The sequence below is a fragment of the Pezoporus wallicus genome, unplaced genomic scaffold (assembly GCF_028554395.1).
Source record: "Pezoporus wallicus isolate ANWC-B61680 ecotype Strahan unplaced genomic scaffold, APGP_CSIRO_Pwel_v1 contig_11546, whole genome shotgun sequence".
Lineage (NCBI taxonomy): Eukaryota > Metazoa > Chordata > Aves > Psittaciformes > Psittacidae > Pezoporus > Pezoporus wallicus.
The window spans coordinates 34,251-50,681 of record NW_026639324.1 but is presented as its reverse complement, the minus strand read 5'-3'; the positions used below and the strand labels follow the sequence as shown (position 1 = coordinate 50,681).

General features: G+C 49.5%; 1 protein-coding gene across 9 annotated transcripts in view; it reads left to right on the top strand.

Moving 5' to 3' along the window:
- TBC1D16 (TBC1 domain family member 16) overlaps nt 1-13,197 on the top strand; it is a 29,282-nt gene extending 16,085 nt beyond the window's left edge. For 7 of the 9 annotated variants that reach the window (XM_057414205.1, XM_057414206.1, XM_057414208.1 and 4 more), the window contains 9 exons: nt 4,904-5,101; nt 5,606-5,753; nt 6,788-6,955; nt 7,611-7,759; nt 8,509-8,643; nt 9,708-9,894; nt 11,009-11,188; nt 11,743-11,889; nt 12,386-13,197. In XM_057414205.1, coding sequence (XP_057270188.1) covers nt 4,904-5,101; nt 5,606-5,753; nt 6,788-6,955; nt 7,611-7,759; nt 8,509-8,643; nt 9,708-9,894; nt 11,009-11,188; nt 11,743-11,889; nt 12,386-12,631 — 1,558 coding nt within the window. In that variant the 3' untranslated portion in view covers nt 12,632-13,197. Of the gene's footprint in view, nt 1-917; nt 1,174-4,903; nt 5,102-5,605; nt 5,754-6,787; nt 6,956-7,610; nt 7,760-8,508; nt 8,644-9,707; nt 9,895-11,008; nt 11,189-11,742; nt 11,890-12,385 lie in introns of those variants that run through there. The other 2 variants (XM_057414213.1, XM_057414211.1) reach the window with 2 other exon arrangements.
- Nucleotides 13,198-16,431: the final 3,234 nt, after the last annotated feature.

The window sequence follows — 16,431 nt, the reverse complement described above, 5'->3', positions numbered from 1 at the left end:
TGCTGTTCCGGCCCAAGGTCAGAGGGGGATGTAGGAGTTGCTGCTGGCCCCGCAGTGTGTGCCGGCAAGGTGGTAACCACAAACCACCTCCTGCGCCTTTGCTCACCAGGGGAGGGATTCCAGCGTCTTTAAGATGTAACCAGCGTGTTCTTTGAATAGCATTAATGACATTAACAATATGAGAGTGACTAACGACAATACGCTGACTTCTGGAAGCGCTGCTGAATCTGCTTCCTGGTGCCCAGCATGAAAGGATACAATTATTTTTCATAACCTTTTATTTTCCCTTTACGGTGAGCTAAGCAAAGCAAGTTTGTCGGGGCAGAGTGCTCCTAATTTGGTCTCCAGTGACCTCTGGAGCCGTGATTGGCAGTCTGGTGTCGGGAAGGAACTTGTGCCTCTGAGATAGAAATGAGCAGAACAAATGCCATAGGACAGCTTGGGTTCCCTGGAGGACACAGGCTAAAAAAGGTGAAAGAAGTGCAATTACAGGAGGTTTTCAGCACAGAAAGTTAATTAGCTACTAAATAGCGTTTAGTGCAGTTCAACGTGAGGAAATTTATGTTTTGAAAGCAAACAGATCAATGGGAAGCTGTGGAACGAGCTTCTGGAAAGTCCACGCTGACATTCGTGTACTTTGTACTGTGATGTCCTGGGCAGTTTTCCCCAGGTTTCCCCCACAAATAGGAAGAATGTTGGATGTGTTTCCCTGTGTTTGCACACCTATGGACACGCTTCCGCGGGAGGATGTTTGACATTCAATTTCAGCAATTCTGGTCAGGCTTCTGTCCAGATTATCCAGCACCTTTTCCCCTATTCACTGATGTCAGTGGAGATGGGTTCTGTTTGGGCTGTTCAGTATTTAAACTTCAGGTTCCAAACATTTCCAGCCACAGGGAGAATTTGACACAATTCTTCACCCAGCATGTTTCGCAATTCATAATACATGTATATCGTCAGGGGCACTGTTTTACCAGAACAATAGATTTGGGTTCCAGCTTCCCCATATTCCCTGACTTTGTACAGTCACTGCACTAATTTTTTGGGCATTTCAGGATAGCTTTGAACTTTTATTGATGGATTATTCCTTTGAAGGTACCTGTCTTAAGCGTTTCAGGCAGCTGATGCAGCCGCTCCTATTTTACCTTGCTGGAAAGAAGAAAGACCTGGAAGGTCAGTGCCTGTGGGGAATAGTGGAGAAACAGAGAAATGCTAACCCCTGGGGAGGAAAAGGGGCATGTAATTCCCATTACATGGATCCTCATACATTATGATGATACCTATTGTCTTTAAATGATGCTTCAGCAGACAGCATGCAGGAGCAGCTCAGGCTGTAAGGAGAGCTGTTATTAGTGAAGGCATGCTTTGGTACCATGGTGGTGGAGAGCCAAGGAGGAGGGTTTGGCTCTTGCAAGAGGCTCTCTGGGATTTGGGTGGTGCACCCTGACAGCTTAGGTAACTGCCACACCACAGCTGTAATCTTCAGCCCCTTTCCCTCTTATAATTACATTTGTCACATCGTGTTGTAAAATGAGTTATTAGGTCTGTGTTGCTGAAACAGTCTTGCCATGCAGTCGGTGCAGGTCTCTGCCCTGGCTCTGTAGCACAAATAATAATGGGGTTTGTCTCTCTTTATGCTCTAGGTGTGTGCAAATGCTTTGACCACACAGTAAGTTGGGTCCCATTGCTGAGTATCAGAGGTCTCCTTTGCAGAGTGGCTGACCCCCTTGGATCAGCGTGTGGTGGGACGACAGTGGGTCTTGACACAAGCACTTGCTTTCACAGGGGCTACGAAGCTGGGGGATGCAGATATGGTTGATGGCTGTAGTTGATTGCTGAGTGGTCTTGCGCAGCAGCAGAAAAGAGATGTATTTTGAGACAAAAGAGTAAGGGGACTTGGGTGAGGGGAAAAGGCTTGAGCGGAATCATAGAATCACAGAATCATTGAAGTTGGAAAAGACCTTTAAGATCAGGACCTTTGTTCCCAAGGACCATTGCACTTGTTCTCTTATCCTTTGAGCAGTGCTATATCTTAACTGCTGCTCTGTTTTTCCTGGGTCCTACAACCCAAATCTCTCTGGAATGTTCCTCCAGCTATTTTCCTTGCAGTGCCAGCTCCCTGCTTTTGCAGGGCACTCTGATACAAATTCCTCATCTAACAGATTGAATAGTCTGACAAACAACGAATTCTTCCCTTGCATCTGTGTATCGTGTGTGCCTGGTTAAAGGACTCCCCACATCCACACTGTTAGCATTGATCACACTAATTGTTCTTACTTACAGAATGCTCTCAATATTAAGATGATTTTAAACAGAAGTCCAGCAGATCATTTTCTTTATTTTTTCCCAATCAATATAGACAGGGAAAAGTAATTTTAAGCAGTAAGGTTTTTTCCTTAACTTCCACAGTCTGCACCAGTGCGTAAGGTTGGACTCTGCATCTGCAGTATGTGTGAATGCACATGTCCATCGGCCTCCCAAAGGGCACAGGGTGCACAGATGTCTCTTTCAGATTTCAGTTTCTACATCACTGAAAGCCCTGGAATTTCCTGGGCTGCACACTCCGAGGCTCTGTGCTTTCACTTGCTGGCTTTCTGCTGTCCAGAAAGGGTAAATCCACTTACACATGTTGCCTCACATCGCTTCCGTGTGTGTTGGGATCATGTGCAAGCTTGTAACCAGTGGCTGAATGTGAGCTGCAAACATCTGTCTGGAAGAAGCATTTCCAGGATATACCACACTGCACATTTGTGGCTGGGTGCTCCAACCCCCACGTGCCCGGGTAGCTGCTTGTACCTGAAGCAGATTTTGGTTGTGGAGCAGAAGGAACTGCAGCTGGCAATAGCAGCTACACAATTCCCAGGATCAGAGAGAGCCAGCCCAGCTGTACGGGAACTCTTGTTTCTTGGCAGTATCTCTCTGCTGCTGGTTGTTCCAGATGATGCTCTTGAAGAACAGGCACATTGGCCTCTGGGATGAGGGAACCGCAGGACAATAATCCTCGGAGCCAACCTGGCTTGCAGCCCTTTGTCATCCTGACCAGTTCATCTTTGCAAGAGCTTTAGAAAATGTGTTGCCTCTGCTTAGTCTTCGAGCTGGTTTGAGTCACCTCTTCCAGGAAAATCCTGTGGAACCAGCTGTGGCTGTTGTGAAGTGTTGCTCCATAAATACCAGCTGCTTGTAGCGAGCAGCCCAGCACAAGTGTCTCGTACCAGGACTCCTGTTACTTCGGCGTTAGCATGAGGTGCTGAATGTTTTGGAAAGTGTATTTTGCAGCTATCAGAAAGTAATGCTCAATTTGCCTACAGAGGCTGGACCAGATTCAAGGTTGAAGTCCCTTCCAACCTGGTGTTCTGTGGATCTGTGATTCTAGGGTTTTCACAAAGGCCGGTACCATTCTAATGGAAAAATCCCCAGGTGATGGTGTAGAGCCAAGCTTGAGCCTGGAAGTATCCCAGTGTCCAACCTAAAAAAACTGCTATCATTCCTCACTGAGTGATTCTGGGTATGTTGTGTGAGCCTGCTCACATGGAGATATGGCCATGCCCCATCTAGGACCTCACCCTCCGAATGGCTTGAATGCAAGTTTTGCTTTGATGCTTTCTTTCAGCAACCTGAAGCAGCAAAACTTTATGAACAGAGTAGTGGAGCTGCTCTTTTAGCTGAGGGTAACCCAGGCTTGGTCTCATCTGCATAATGCTGCAGAACTAGAGGAGGGGGCCTGGGGATTTATTTCCCCTGCGTGTGGGCACTGAGGTTTTGAGTCACACATTTGAACAGGGCAGCACACAGGGGCATGGATAAAAATTTAACCCACAACTAACTGGGATGTCCGGAGACCTGGCCATTGGAATGCAGTGACCTGAACCATGGGTGGATGCTACAAATGAGGCTCGTCCCTGTGGAAGAGGCACTGTAGCCAGGCTTGGAGAGCATACTGATGTGGTGTGCTGCAGATGCATGCTGAGTGTGTGATTTTCAGCGTTCAGTGCCTACATTGTTAGATAAGCGGATTAGAAAACATTGCATAAAGTGGCATTGCAGGGGGCTGTCTTTATACCTGCTACTTGCCTTGTTTTGCAAACCCTGATTTCACAGCGGAACCCATTCAGAGCTTGTGCTGAGATTGTTCACATGTATTGGCCTTTTTAAGAATCAAGGGGTCACAGTTTCAGATTCACTTAATTCTCAAAGCAGTGATATTTTTCTTTGGGGATCAGGGTTGGTGGTGGGTTTGTGGGGCTTTAAATCTAAACTCTTTTTACCCTTAAGGATGGATATGTGGGGTGCAGTGAGCTCCTAGTGTGTTGCGAGCAGTCGGCTTCACTTTCTCTGTGGTGAGCTAAAGAGCTCCTGTGTGATTTCCCACTCCTTAACTCTCCAAAGTTTCACTTTTGCAATGGAAACCATTTGCCTGAAGTTCATACACAGGATTCCAGGTTCGTCAGGTCACTTTGAAGGGATCCTGCAGCTCAGAGCTCTATGGCGTGGCTGGAAAGCAGGCAAGTGCCGTTGTACCAGCTCCCCAAACTGGTCCTTGTGCTGTGCCAAGGAGCAGGGACAGGCTATTCCTTGGAGGAGCCTGGCTCTTCCCACACTGGGCTTCTTCATTTTGCCTCCTCAAAAGTCAGTTTGGTTTTGGCTCTCCCTGGGTCTGTGTGCAATTTATGAACAGACCCAAAACAGAATCATTTTTAGGGATGGTAGGGAACTAATTCACATTAAAATAATATCATCTCTTGTGCGGGCTGTCAGTTCTTGACTCCATAGACCTGCACTGAATTCCAGTTCCAGAGCTCTGACGAAAGATCTCTAACGTAGAGCATCTGTGGTTATTGCATGTAACTGTAGTCCTCTTGGCTGATGTCTTGTGGGGTTTCTCCCTCCATGCTCCTGTCTGCAGGGACACATGTGACAATCACTTGACCTGCTCCACCAGCTCTGCCTCCAGCCTCGACACCAGTGCCCAGTTCCAGGACAACAACGGGCAGACACAGAGCACCAGATGGGATGAACAGCAGAAAGTATTTGCCCTCGAGCAGGTCTGTGGTGTCTTCAGAGTGGACCTGGGACAAATGAGATCCCTTCGCCTCTTCTTCAGGTAATGTGTTCCTCTGTGTGGCAGTTCTGTGTGCTCTCGATCAGTGCATGCTGGGCTCTTGGGGGCAGATGGCTTCTGCCATCCTCCTTGGAAGACTGTTCCTGGTTGTCAGCCTTCCCAAGGAGAGCCTTTGAATTACAGTTATAGGGCCTAAAGGATTTTTTTGCCTAGTAAGGTAAAGGTTGCTCTTGCCTGTCCTACCAAAAACATTTCAGATAATGGCAAAAGAATACTGTTACCAGGAGTGGAGCTTCTTGGGGAAAACAGTCACTATGGCCATGTCATGCAGTCATGGAATATCTCAAATTGGAAGGGACCCATAAGGATCATCAAGTCCCAGAGTATAAAATTACCTCTGTGCCCTGTTATAAGGGATAACTTGGGGCTACGCTTCCTTGTAATTTGCTTTCCACTCCCTCTCATCTGGTGTTCCCCTTCCCACCAGGCCCCTTGCTGTCCTGGGCAATAAATGCAGGTTGTTCTCCCCGTTGTTTCGTCCCACAGCGATGAGGCGTGTACCTGTGGACAACTGGTTGTTGCGAGCAGGGAGAGCCAGTACAAGATCTTCCATTTTCACCATGGTGGCCTGGATAAGCTGTCCGAGGTGTTTCAGCAATGGAAGTACTGCACAGAGACCCACCTCAAGGACCAGGTACCTGAGCAAGGTTCATGTCACAACGAGGGTTTCCAGCAGGTGTTTCACAGGTTTTTAAGCAGGGAAGCGTGTTAGAGAAGTGGAGCAATGAGTTCATGTCACCAAGTCAAGCAGATAGATACAATGCATTGCATGTTTAGGTTGGAGCTGTGGGTGGGACGTGAGGTCTCTCTTGTACTTGCTTGTCGCCATCCATTCCCGTTTTGGCTGTGGAATATGGAGGAAGACAATCCAGGGACTTGCATAGGTAGGTATTTGCTAGACCCAACAGGTCAGCTCAGGGCTTCAGGTGTGTGAAGGGGGGGATCTGCAGTGGTAGGTCTGAAATTCTGTCAAGAGTCTTTCATCCATTTTGTGCACCGTAGCACACTGCTTAGGAAATGTTTTGACAAGGCATCTTGCCATATTTTGTTCAATCTACATACAAATGTGATAAGAGCTCTTTAATTATCTGTTTAAGATACTGTATGTGCTTATTAGAAACAGTGATTTTTAAATTTCCATCCTTCCCACAGAGCCCCCTGCTGCTTTTCTTATTATGGTCGCATGGGCTCACTTTTTGCATTGAACAACCTTTGATTTTTAAATTAAATGTCAGCTGCAGTCTTGCACTGGGATCATGAGTGCCCTCAGAGAGCCTGGCAGTGCAGTTCCCTGCTTGCCTAACAGCAATCCCTTTGTATATGGCCAATCATATGTAATTTATTGCAGGCATTCCTGGCAGGGTGAAGTTTTGCTGTAAGCAGCATTAATTCAGTTTCAGGTCAGGGATAAGACTGGGGGAGGAATGGAAACAATTTTTTTCCAGGATGAAGCTGGTTTGTGGCTCTCAGGTTTTTAATTATTCTAATCACTCTCGCTATTGCAATGGTTGGAGTCTAAAAACCCCTCCCCGAGTGCGGTGCCTCAGTGCTTAATCCTGCGGGAACCACGCAAAAAGGTTTTCCTGCTCTGAAAATTGCTGGGTTTCACACTCTGCTGCTACCCCTGGCTCCTGCCTCCAGTGTTCTGCTGTCTTTGCCCCCATTCAGCAGCTTACAGACGAGAGGACGTGTATGCAGTTCTCCATCCGCCGCCCCAAGCTGCCCTCCTCGGAAACCCACCCGGAGGAGAACGCCTACAAGCGCCTTGATGTGTCTGCCTGGCTCCATCACTTGAATGAATCCGGACAGGTGGAAGAGGAGTACAAGCTGCAGAAGGTGAGGGGCTGCCTGCTGCTGGTTTGAGCCTTTTGCTACTGCCAGGGAGTGCAAGTCCCCAGGTGGAAGCTGCAAAAGTTTGCTTCCATGCTGGGGGCAAGGACTGGGTGTTAGGGTGTAAAGACTGGTGTGTAGCGCTTGGCTGGAAGTCTTCTGGTGACTGGAGGTGAGTCTGGATGGTAGAGAATCTCCCTGCCCAGCTTCTGCTGCCGCTTGAAGTGAGTAAACCGAAGTGTCCAGAGCCAGACGTGTTTGCAAAACGCAGTGTGAACAAATCAAAGAGAGAAAAATGGAGACTGCTGTATGAAATAGTGCAGGGGGAGCACTGGGTGCAGGTCCTGAGAGAGAAGTTTGCAGTGAAATGCAGTGTCTCTAAGATTGGGGATTAAGCCGTGACATGAGAACGACACGTTAATCATAGAGCCTCTCCAGGGGGGGTTATTGACATTGAAATGAGCCCGATTTGTGTCTGGTCTGGGAATAGAAGGCCAGCACTTTCCCTCTAAACATGTGCAAATTGCAGGAGCTTGAATCAAGGCGTCACTTGTCAGGAAAGAACTGCAAAGCCACCAAAGCACAGTGGCAGGCAGTTTCTTGTTGCTGTTTTGGGGAGTGTTAAAACTGTACCAGTCATAACTTTTGCTCTTTCTTCCAGGCCATTTTCTTTGGTGGGATTGATATTTCTATCCGTGGGGAGGTGTGGCCCTTCCTGCTGCACTACTACAGCTACGAGTCCACCTCTGAAGAGAGGGAGGCACTGAGACTGCAGAAGAGGAAAGAATACTTTGAGATCCAGGAGAAAAGGTAACAGGCCAGCTTCATCCTCCCCTGCTCATCTCTGCTCAGGCCTGACGTCGCAGTGATACTGCTGCTGACGTACGGAGTCTCTGCCTCCTCCTCCTCAGCAGAAGCTGATTGGAGTAGAGAAGTGAGAGGGGTGGCAAGGGAGGTGTATGGGCACAGCTGAACTCTTGAGGGTCTGGAGCTAATACCAGCTAATACTCATCAGTGCCACGCAGGGAAGCTTATCTCATAGGCAAGACTACGAGCTTAGCATGCACTGAAGGTGGAAATGGAAACTTACAGTTCTTTATAAATATATCTGTAAATAAAAATAGGGAAGAAAAAAAGGATATCTAATTCAAAGAAGTTATTACTGCAAGAACTGCATATTGTAACCCAGTTGTGGGTACATTTAAGCTGGAGAGGGACAGCAGTTTTATTAATTAGGAGACAATCAAAACAGAGTGGTTAGTTCTGGTGTGCCAGCCACAAGGAGCAGTGCAAAGGAGAGTTCAGCTGCTTCTGAAGTGGAGTTTATCACAGAAAACCCACCGTGTCATCCCGTTTATGGCCCAAGAGGCTCCTTCTGGTAATCCACTGGACAGACACTGCTGTTCTGGACAGACCTGCTTGTCTGTTTTCCAGGGGATGAGAAAACTCTGAACAGGAAGTTCTTCTCTGCAATCTAAAGCTGAAATAAGGCTTTTTGTTCCTTGTTTCAACCATATTACTCTTTTGGCAACATAGTGCTGTTGCTGCTCAATTTCCAGGCTCTCCATGACTGCAGAGGAACAGAAGGACTTCTGGCGTAAAGTACAGTTCACAGTGGATAAAGACGTGGTGAGGACTGACCGCAGCAACCAGTTCTTTCGAGGGGAGAACAACCCAAATGTGGAAACTATGAGGTGAGGTGTCTGATTCCAGTGTCCCAAGCAACGTGTCCTGCTGGGTGCATAGAAATCTCAGTAAGCTTGGCTCTGGTCAACTGCCTTGGGAGGGCTGAAGAGCACCACGCGTATGGTAACTGGTACCAAGTGGTGCAAACACGAGGACTTCTTCTCCAGTGCTTCCACTGCTGCTTTAGCCATGTACTTCTTGATATAATAACCCTGTTCCCATCACCTGGCTTCCCTGCACACAGAAGCATGGAAGAGATATGAGCCTTCTGTGGCTGTGGGAGGGTCATGGATTCTGCAGCAGGGCTGTGGGCAGTTGCCTGGGTCTGTGGTTCTCCTGATGGGGTGGAGGATGAGCACAACAATCTGCTTCATGGCTGTCACTTGTAAATGTGTGCCTACAAAACAGCTGGAATTCATCTGACAGTATGGCTTGGAGCCCCATAGGTGTGTAGGTACCATCTTTCCTTTCCCTTGGATCTTTCATTTCTGTCCTCTTAGGCTTTTTACATTCTACTTTTCTTCTTTTTTTGGTGTCTGTGTATGCAAAACCTTCTCCCGGCATTTATTTCACTGGACTGATGTTTGCAGCAGGGTATATCTCTATGTGTTAAAGTAGGGTTGTGTGTCTTGTACCTGAGATGTTCTGTGTTGCTTGTTCCTACTGCACTGCTCCCAGTGGGCTGGAAAACAGAACCCTAAAGAGTTCTGTTCATATCAGTTGTCTATGCTGCTGTGTGCTGTCCAGAGCTCTTCATGTCCATCCAGGAGCCTCCTTGATTGATGCAAAATGTTGTAATCCTAAAGAGAGTTAGGTATAGTATTAGTGTATCTGTGCTAGTTAGTGCATGCTTCTAGGTACAGTCCTTTAGGGAATGCAGTTCTGTGGGGTGCAGCATGCTGCAGAGCTGCTCAGGAGTTCACAAGCCTCCGGGTGCAACCGGAGGTTAATGTTTCAGATGGCAGGAGTGATCCGTTGCTCTTTTGCACCTTGCCTGTCTCAGCCTGTGTGGTAGAAGGGAAAGGGCCCTGTGCTCTCGTGTCTCACCTCTCCCTTTGCATCTGTTCTCCAGGAGGATCTTGCTGAACTATGCAGTATTTAACCCAACAATTGGCTACTCCCAGGGGATGTCTGACCTGGTTGCCCCACTCCTGGCAGAGGTTCTAGATGAGTCGGATACTTTCTGGTGCTTTGTAGGACTGATGCAGAACACAATCTTCATCAGCTCACCCCGGGATGAGGACATGGAGAAGCAGCTGGTGAGGCTGAATGCTGAGCTCCCTTCAGCCCTGTCTTTAGCTTCTCCTCTCCCCAGTCAAGTTAGAAGGATGCCATACAGCAGTTGCCTGGGCTGTTGGGTTCCAGCATGCCAAATCAGGCTCCAAAGCACAAAATACCTGATGGATAAAATTGATCCTGGGGGATCAGGGCACTCCTGAGGCAGTTATAGCCAATAAACCATCTGAGAGGTTACCTTGGCTATGCTAAAGGCTGCTGATTCAAGGAATCTTTTATGATCAAATGTGCTCAGGATGCTGCTTGCTTTCTCTTTGTACTGCCTTCAGGCAGTGAAGTCTCACAGGTTCATTTTTGTCCTGATTCTGGGGCATTCGGTGTGAATGAGGCGGAGGAACTGATTGAGCTGCAGCCCTCTCCTCTGTGGGGTTGGTTTTGCTTGGGGTTTTTTTGAGGTTTTAACATTTTGAACAGATTTTTTTTAAATTGTGTTCAAAAGAAAAGCCTGGTATATCTGAGAGAGCTCCTTAAAATAAGGTGATCCTCTTAAAAAATAGCAACTTTTTAGATTCTAACATGAATGTCAATTGTTTTCTGGTTAAAATCCTGAAAAAGCCATTCTAAATCTGAACAATCCTGCCTAGATCATGATGGCACCAATTTAAAGTGGTAAATTTGTGGTGGAACCCCCCTGGGAGGCTGCTGGTGCGGAGCAGTTGGTTATTGCACAGATTTATGCACTGTAGTGGGCCTGTATAGTCGGGCTTTCCAAAATCACTTCCATATTGCTCAGACTCTATTGAAATGAAATACTGCCAGAGATAGCTGTGCCCTTTCTTTTCTCTGGTTTTTAGCTGCTTTCCTCAGCCTGAATCTCTCCCCTTCTTTCTTTTCACAATGTGCCTGTCAGGGGGTTTTCTTTTCACCCTCCATCCTTCCTTGTGAAATAGCTGCTGTGCCCTGCAAGCTCTGGCCTTTAATGATAGATCCAATAATGCTGCTGGCTGTGCTGTAAGAAACAGGCTGTGAGAGGGCTGTGGCCAGCTCTGCGGGAGCCCAGGGCTGGCGCACAGAGGGGGAGCTCCTTGGGGTGGTGCCGGAGGGTGCAGGTCCCTGTGCTCAGCGCATCTGTTGCAGATGTACCTGCGAGAGCTGCTGCGCCTCATGCACCCGCGGTTCTACCAGCACCTTTGGTCCCTGGGAGAGGATGGGCTGCAGATGCTCTTCTGTCACCGCTGGATCCTGCTCTGCTTCAAACGGGAATTTCCAGATGTGGAGGCGCTGCGCATGTGGGAAGCGTGCTGGGCTCACTACCAGGTAAGACACCTGGTGATGGGCGCAGGGCAAACAGGGCAGCAGCAGGGCCTTTGCTGAGCCCTCACCAGCTCAGCAAGCACTGCACGTTGCGGTAAAGGTTCTTAGTAGCAAAGCATCCAAAATAAGTGGGTGCTACAGAGGGTCTGTAATCAGCAAAGAGGTTTATCTGTGTGGCAGCAGGATGGAGCCCTGCCTCTCCTACTTCAGGATTCTGGGCTTGAAAAGGAGATGTTTGGTTTGGTTTGGTTGTGTTCTGTTTTCTCCACATTCGCTTCTGAAGTTCAGACTTCTCTTACACAGCTGGAAAATGCCTTCCCCAACATCACTAGTCTGCTTTGAAAGCTGTGGTGTAAACCTTGCTGCTGTGCTGGAAAGGGAGGAGACTTTGACTCAGCTCTGGTTCAGAATTCACCAATAACTCATGTTCTCTGTACCACCAGGCAAAACTGAAGGAGCAAAAAAGTGTCACTCAGGACATGCTTGTGGAGAGGGGGGAGGTTAAGCCAGACTCTGCCTCCACCTGCTGTACTTCAGCCCCTGGTTTCTCATTGCAGACAGACTATTTCCACCTCTTTATCTGTGTGGCCATTGTGGTGATTTATGGGGACGATGTGATTGAACAACAGCTGCCCACTGACCAGATGCTGCTGCATTTCAGCAACCTGGCTATGCACATGAATGGAGAACTTGTACTCAGGAAGGTAAATGCCTATGTGCTGATGTGGGCTGTCTCGGGTCCAAGAGATGAGTCAGAGCATTGAGAAAATCAGGGACTGATGCTACATCTTTCTCATCTCCGGTCTCCCCTGCTTGTCTGCAGCCTGGGAGGGTGGGATGCTGCTGTTTGCTGGAAAACAAGACTGGAGAAATAAGAGGTAGTTCTGGAGTGCTCGGGTGGTAACAGGATGGTTGGGATGACCCTTGCATGTGCTGAGGGAAACAGCAGACAGAGCTGTTCATCTTTGTGCCATGGTCCCCAGTTATCTCAGGCTGGGAGTGACCACAGGCCATGGGATGTGCTTCTACTGTGACGTGGCAGTGTCCCAGTGACCTTCAGGTCTGTGTTCAGGAGGGATGCTCCTTTCCTGAAGCTTTGAGTCTTCTAAGGTAGCGAAACAGGAGGATGGGATGCGAGGCCATGGGTACCTGTGCTGTCCTTCATCCCTGGTGAGGACTGACTTTGTCTCTCCCTTCTAGGCAAGGAGTCTGCTCTACCAGTTCCACCTGCTGCCCCGCATCCCCTGCAGCCTGCATGACCTGTGCAAGCTGTGTGGGACAGGAATGTGGGACAGTGGCTTTATCCCTGCTGTGGAGTGCTCTGGCCATCACCCCGAGTCTGAGAGCTGCCCGTATGGGGGACTGGTGGAAGTGTCTTCTCCCAAACCAGGAAGTGAAGGCAAGAGAAGCTTGAAAACACGGGACGTCTTTGCTTTCCGAAAATAGCTGTGGAGGAACAGGGTGTGCAGAGGAAGAGGGAAGGGCAGGAAGGATGTGCATAGGAATAAATGTCGAAGACAAAAATGGAGGGGGGTCTTGTTGAGACTCCTGAGAACACTGAAAGGTGGAGAATGGAAAAGGAATTAAATCCCTCTACAGGAGAAGCAAATCCCAGTGCACTGGCACTGGAAGCTGAACCAGATGCATCAAACCAGGAACAGTGTTTGCACGTGTTTGGATTTGATTTTGTTAGAAACATGCTTTTTCTAGCTCTTAACAAGGAGTTTTTATCCTGCCTCTGGGACTGGACTGGTTCACAACCAGAACTTTGCTACTTGCTGATGAGAAATGAGAACACGAAAGAGAGCCAAGTGCAACCAGCAGCGTTTGTGGGTCAGGCGGAAGGAGCAGAGCGGCGGCGAGGCCGGCCTCTGTGATGTCCCTTCATCCAGAGCACACCACACACACGTGCTCTGCTTCAACCAAAACGTGCAGCTTTGTGGCTTCTCTCAAAAGCCATAAAGACCATTTTAATTATAATCTGCCAAAAATAAACCTGCAGACTATTGGGATTGCAGGGGAGGTGTCTGCTTTGTTGGCGGGGCAGAACTGGTCACCTAAAGGTCTTGTCTCTTGCCTGTTTTATATGGTGTTCTGCTTGGCGTGATTGTTTTATCTCCCATTTGTACAGGACATGTACAGCCACACGTCTTACAGCACTGCTTTTCTGTAGTCAGGGTTTTCATGGACACCTTTCAGAGTTTACTTCTTCATGACATTACAGCAAAGCTGTTTCTTTATGGTGACAACTACAGACTTTCAACACTTGCTTATGGAAGTCTGTTGTTTCCAGTGTGTTTCCCATTGTGTTTCCTTTGGCTCTTCCTGATTACTATTTACTGTCCTTACCTGTCCTTGCCATAGGCTGCAGCGCATACACTCCAAGTGGGCTTTGGGCTCTTCACTTGGTGCCATTTATGCACCCGCTTCCCCTGCCCAAAGTGAAAATGAAACTTGGTTCGTTTTTGCTGAGCTCTGTCTCTGGTAAAGGTTTCCCTGAGTGTTTCTGAAAGGACAGCACATTTCTCCTCTTGTCTCCTGTAAGGGGAGCTGGGGCCTCGAGCACAGCCGTGGTGCCAAACGTCCTCCAGTGACATCAGTGACATCCAGAGGTGCATCCTGAGCCAGTGCAAACGGAGCCAGGGAAACAGTCTCCTTGTAAGAATGAAAAGGTGAGGTGAGAGTGAACTGTGCTGGTTTGCTGCATCCCTCTGCATGGTGTATGAGGCCTTGCAGCCTTTCCTAGTTGCCTTGCACCCTCACAAAAGAGGCTGGCAACTGGGATGCTTTCTGTGAAACCAAGAGCATGCTGCGTTCACAAGGGAAAGATGACTTGACCCAGTGCAGGCACATGCCAAAGACAGGCTGTTGTGTGGCAGGACAGTTTGGCTTCCTATTTGTGTGCCTTTAATTCAGAGGGTGAAAACCTTCCCTTTGAGGAGAGCAGTGGTGAAACCTGCTGCAGCATGGCACACGTTCAGAACAGCCCAGCCTCGAGAGGTGCCGAGGCTGCAGGATGTGCTGGGGTTGTAGGAGGTGACACCTCATATAAGGGCTGGTGGCTGCTTTGCTGCAAAGGGGGGGGGTTCTTTCAATTTTATGATGTTCCATCATATGAAAATAAAGGTCTGTGAGAGGCGTTTGTGTGGTACATTGCTGTGCAGGCTGCTCTCTACCTAACAGCAGGGGGACAACACTTGGTTGGATGCTGCTTGAGTGGTTCCTTTTGCAGCTCTACAAGATGTATTGGGTGCTGGGGCTGTGCTGCTCTCCCCGGGCTCTGCTGATTTCATAGAATCCCAGACTGGTTTGGGTTGGAAGGGCCCTTAAAGCTCCTCCAGCTCCAATCCCTGCCACTGGCAGGGACACCTTCCACTGGAGCAGCTTGCTCCAAGCCCTTCCAGCCTGGGGCTGTGTGGCTCAGTGCATTCATCAAGATTCAAGGTCTTAAGTGGTGGTGGCTGAATTAAGGTCAGGAAAACCACAAGTTGGAAAGCACCAGAAGCATCTTCCCATGGAGCAACATGGTGGCAGCGGGCAGGCACCAGCTCCCCATGGGGACAGCAGGACCTGGGTACCACTGGCTGTCACCTTGCCTCCCCATGCCAGATGGACATCACCAAGAGGCCACCGCACTGCTGTGGCTCAATGGCCAGTGCCAAAGCTGACGGATGCCTCCCTGGGAGGGCTGCACAAGGAGAGGCTGGTGTGGGCAGACCCTGCCTGGGCTTACCGGACACTTGCAGTGGGCTGTGACACACCAACAAACACCGACCAGGAGATCTGGAGCTGGTTTTGCTGCAGCCCTTGTTCCCAGCCTCTCAGAGACAATAGGAAGAGATGAAGGAGATAATGTTGAGCACTGTTTTTCCACTATTAAAATGACACTCAGCAATGTGGAAATCGCTCAGGATTTGTTTAAGGATTCTGCACTGCAGTTTTCCAGCACGTGGAAAAAGTTGGGGTTTCTGTTTGAAGTGATGCTGGGCTGTGTGGGAGCACATCACTGGGACCAGCGTGCCACTGGGACCAGCAGCCGTGGAATTCCTCTGCCGTGAAGGAAAGGCAACAAGTCAAGTGTTGGACAGGAGAGCAGGTTTCTGGGGTCCTTTTGACCTGTCCCCAGGATCCCCTTCTCCTTTGTGACTCTTTGGAGTGGACGCAAGCAATAGAAAAGAATCAAAGCTTCTGTCCCTGACAAAGGAGTGAAGTGAATCCCGGGAGCCATGACCCTCATGTGGCTTCTCTCCACAGTCGCTGCCCTGTTCATTGCATTAGCTGCAGCTGAGCAGCCAAAAATAGACCCTTGCAAAGGTAAATAGTCAGCATAAGCCTCTTTAGACTCCGCTTCGAGCTGACGCATCCTTCTGCCTCCCGCTGCCGGGGGAAGGGGAGCGGGGCGAGCAGCAGAGAGCCAACCAAGGCTTTGATCCCGGCAGCGAAGAGCACTGCGGCGGGGAGCCCGCTGTGTGCAGAGCGGAGCGAGCACCCAGCCCGGGGCTGGGCCTGCCGCGTCCTGCCCCACTGAGCCCCTGGCGCGGCACCGGGCACGGGGCAGGGATGCGCCCGTGCTGCTGCACCGGGGAAGGTCTGCGGCTGTGCCTGGAGCCAGGAGGCAGCTGAGCGGCCTCGGCCTCGCTGCCCGCTCGGGCTGTGTTTGGACAGGGCTGTTTGGCTGCCTGGCCAATGAACAATTACAGCTCCCGAGAACAAAGAGACTCACCTGAGTTATTGCAAGCCCCAAAGAATTTAAAACCCAGCTTGGCTTGTCCCCGTGGGCTGCCTCTTTAATCCCCATGGCTCTGCTTGGGTCATGAAAAGGGACCAGTCTGGCCGGCTGCAGTTCATGGTCACATCCTGCTGCAGGGCGCTGGTCCTGCCCTGCTGGTGCTGCTGCTTTGGGGAGGGCTCTGCTCCCCATTTACTTCTCTCATTTAAGCAGTCAGAACCACAATGTGCAATGGGGGAACAGAAGCAGAGGCCAATAGGAGCTGCGCCAGAGGCACTGGCTTGCACTTGCCACAGGGCTACCGGAGATCCCATGGGAGCTGGTGCTGCCCATCCTGGGCGTGCTCAGCCCTTCCCCAAACTGAGTGGCAGCCCAAAAGCTGCTGGGTCCCCCCCTTTCCCTGTCCCCGGAGCTGCTCCAGACCCAGGTCGCTCCTTAAGTATTTTTGTGACCAATTTTCCTGCAGTCTGTGGCCTCAGCCAAGAGCTCCAGCATCATCCGAGGACCCCAAATCGCT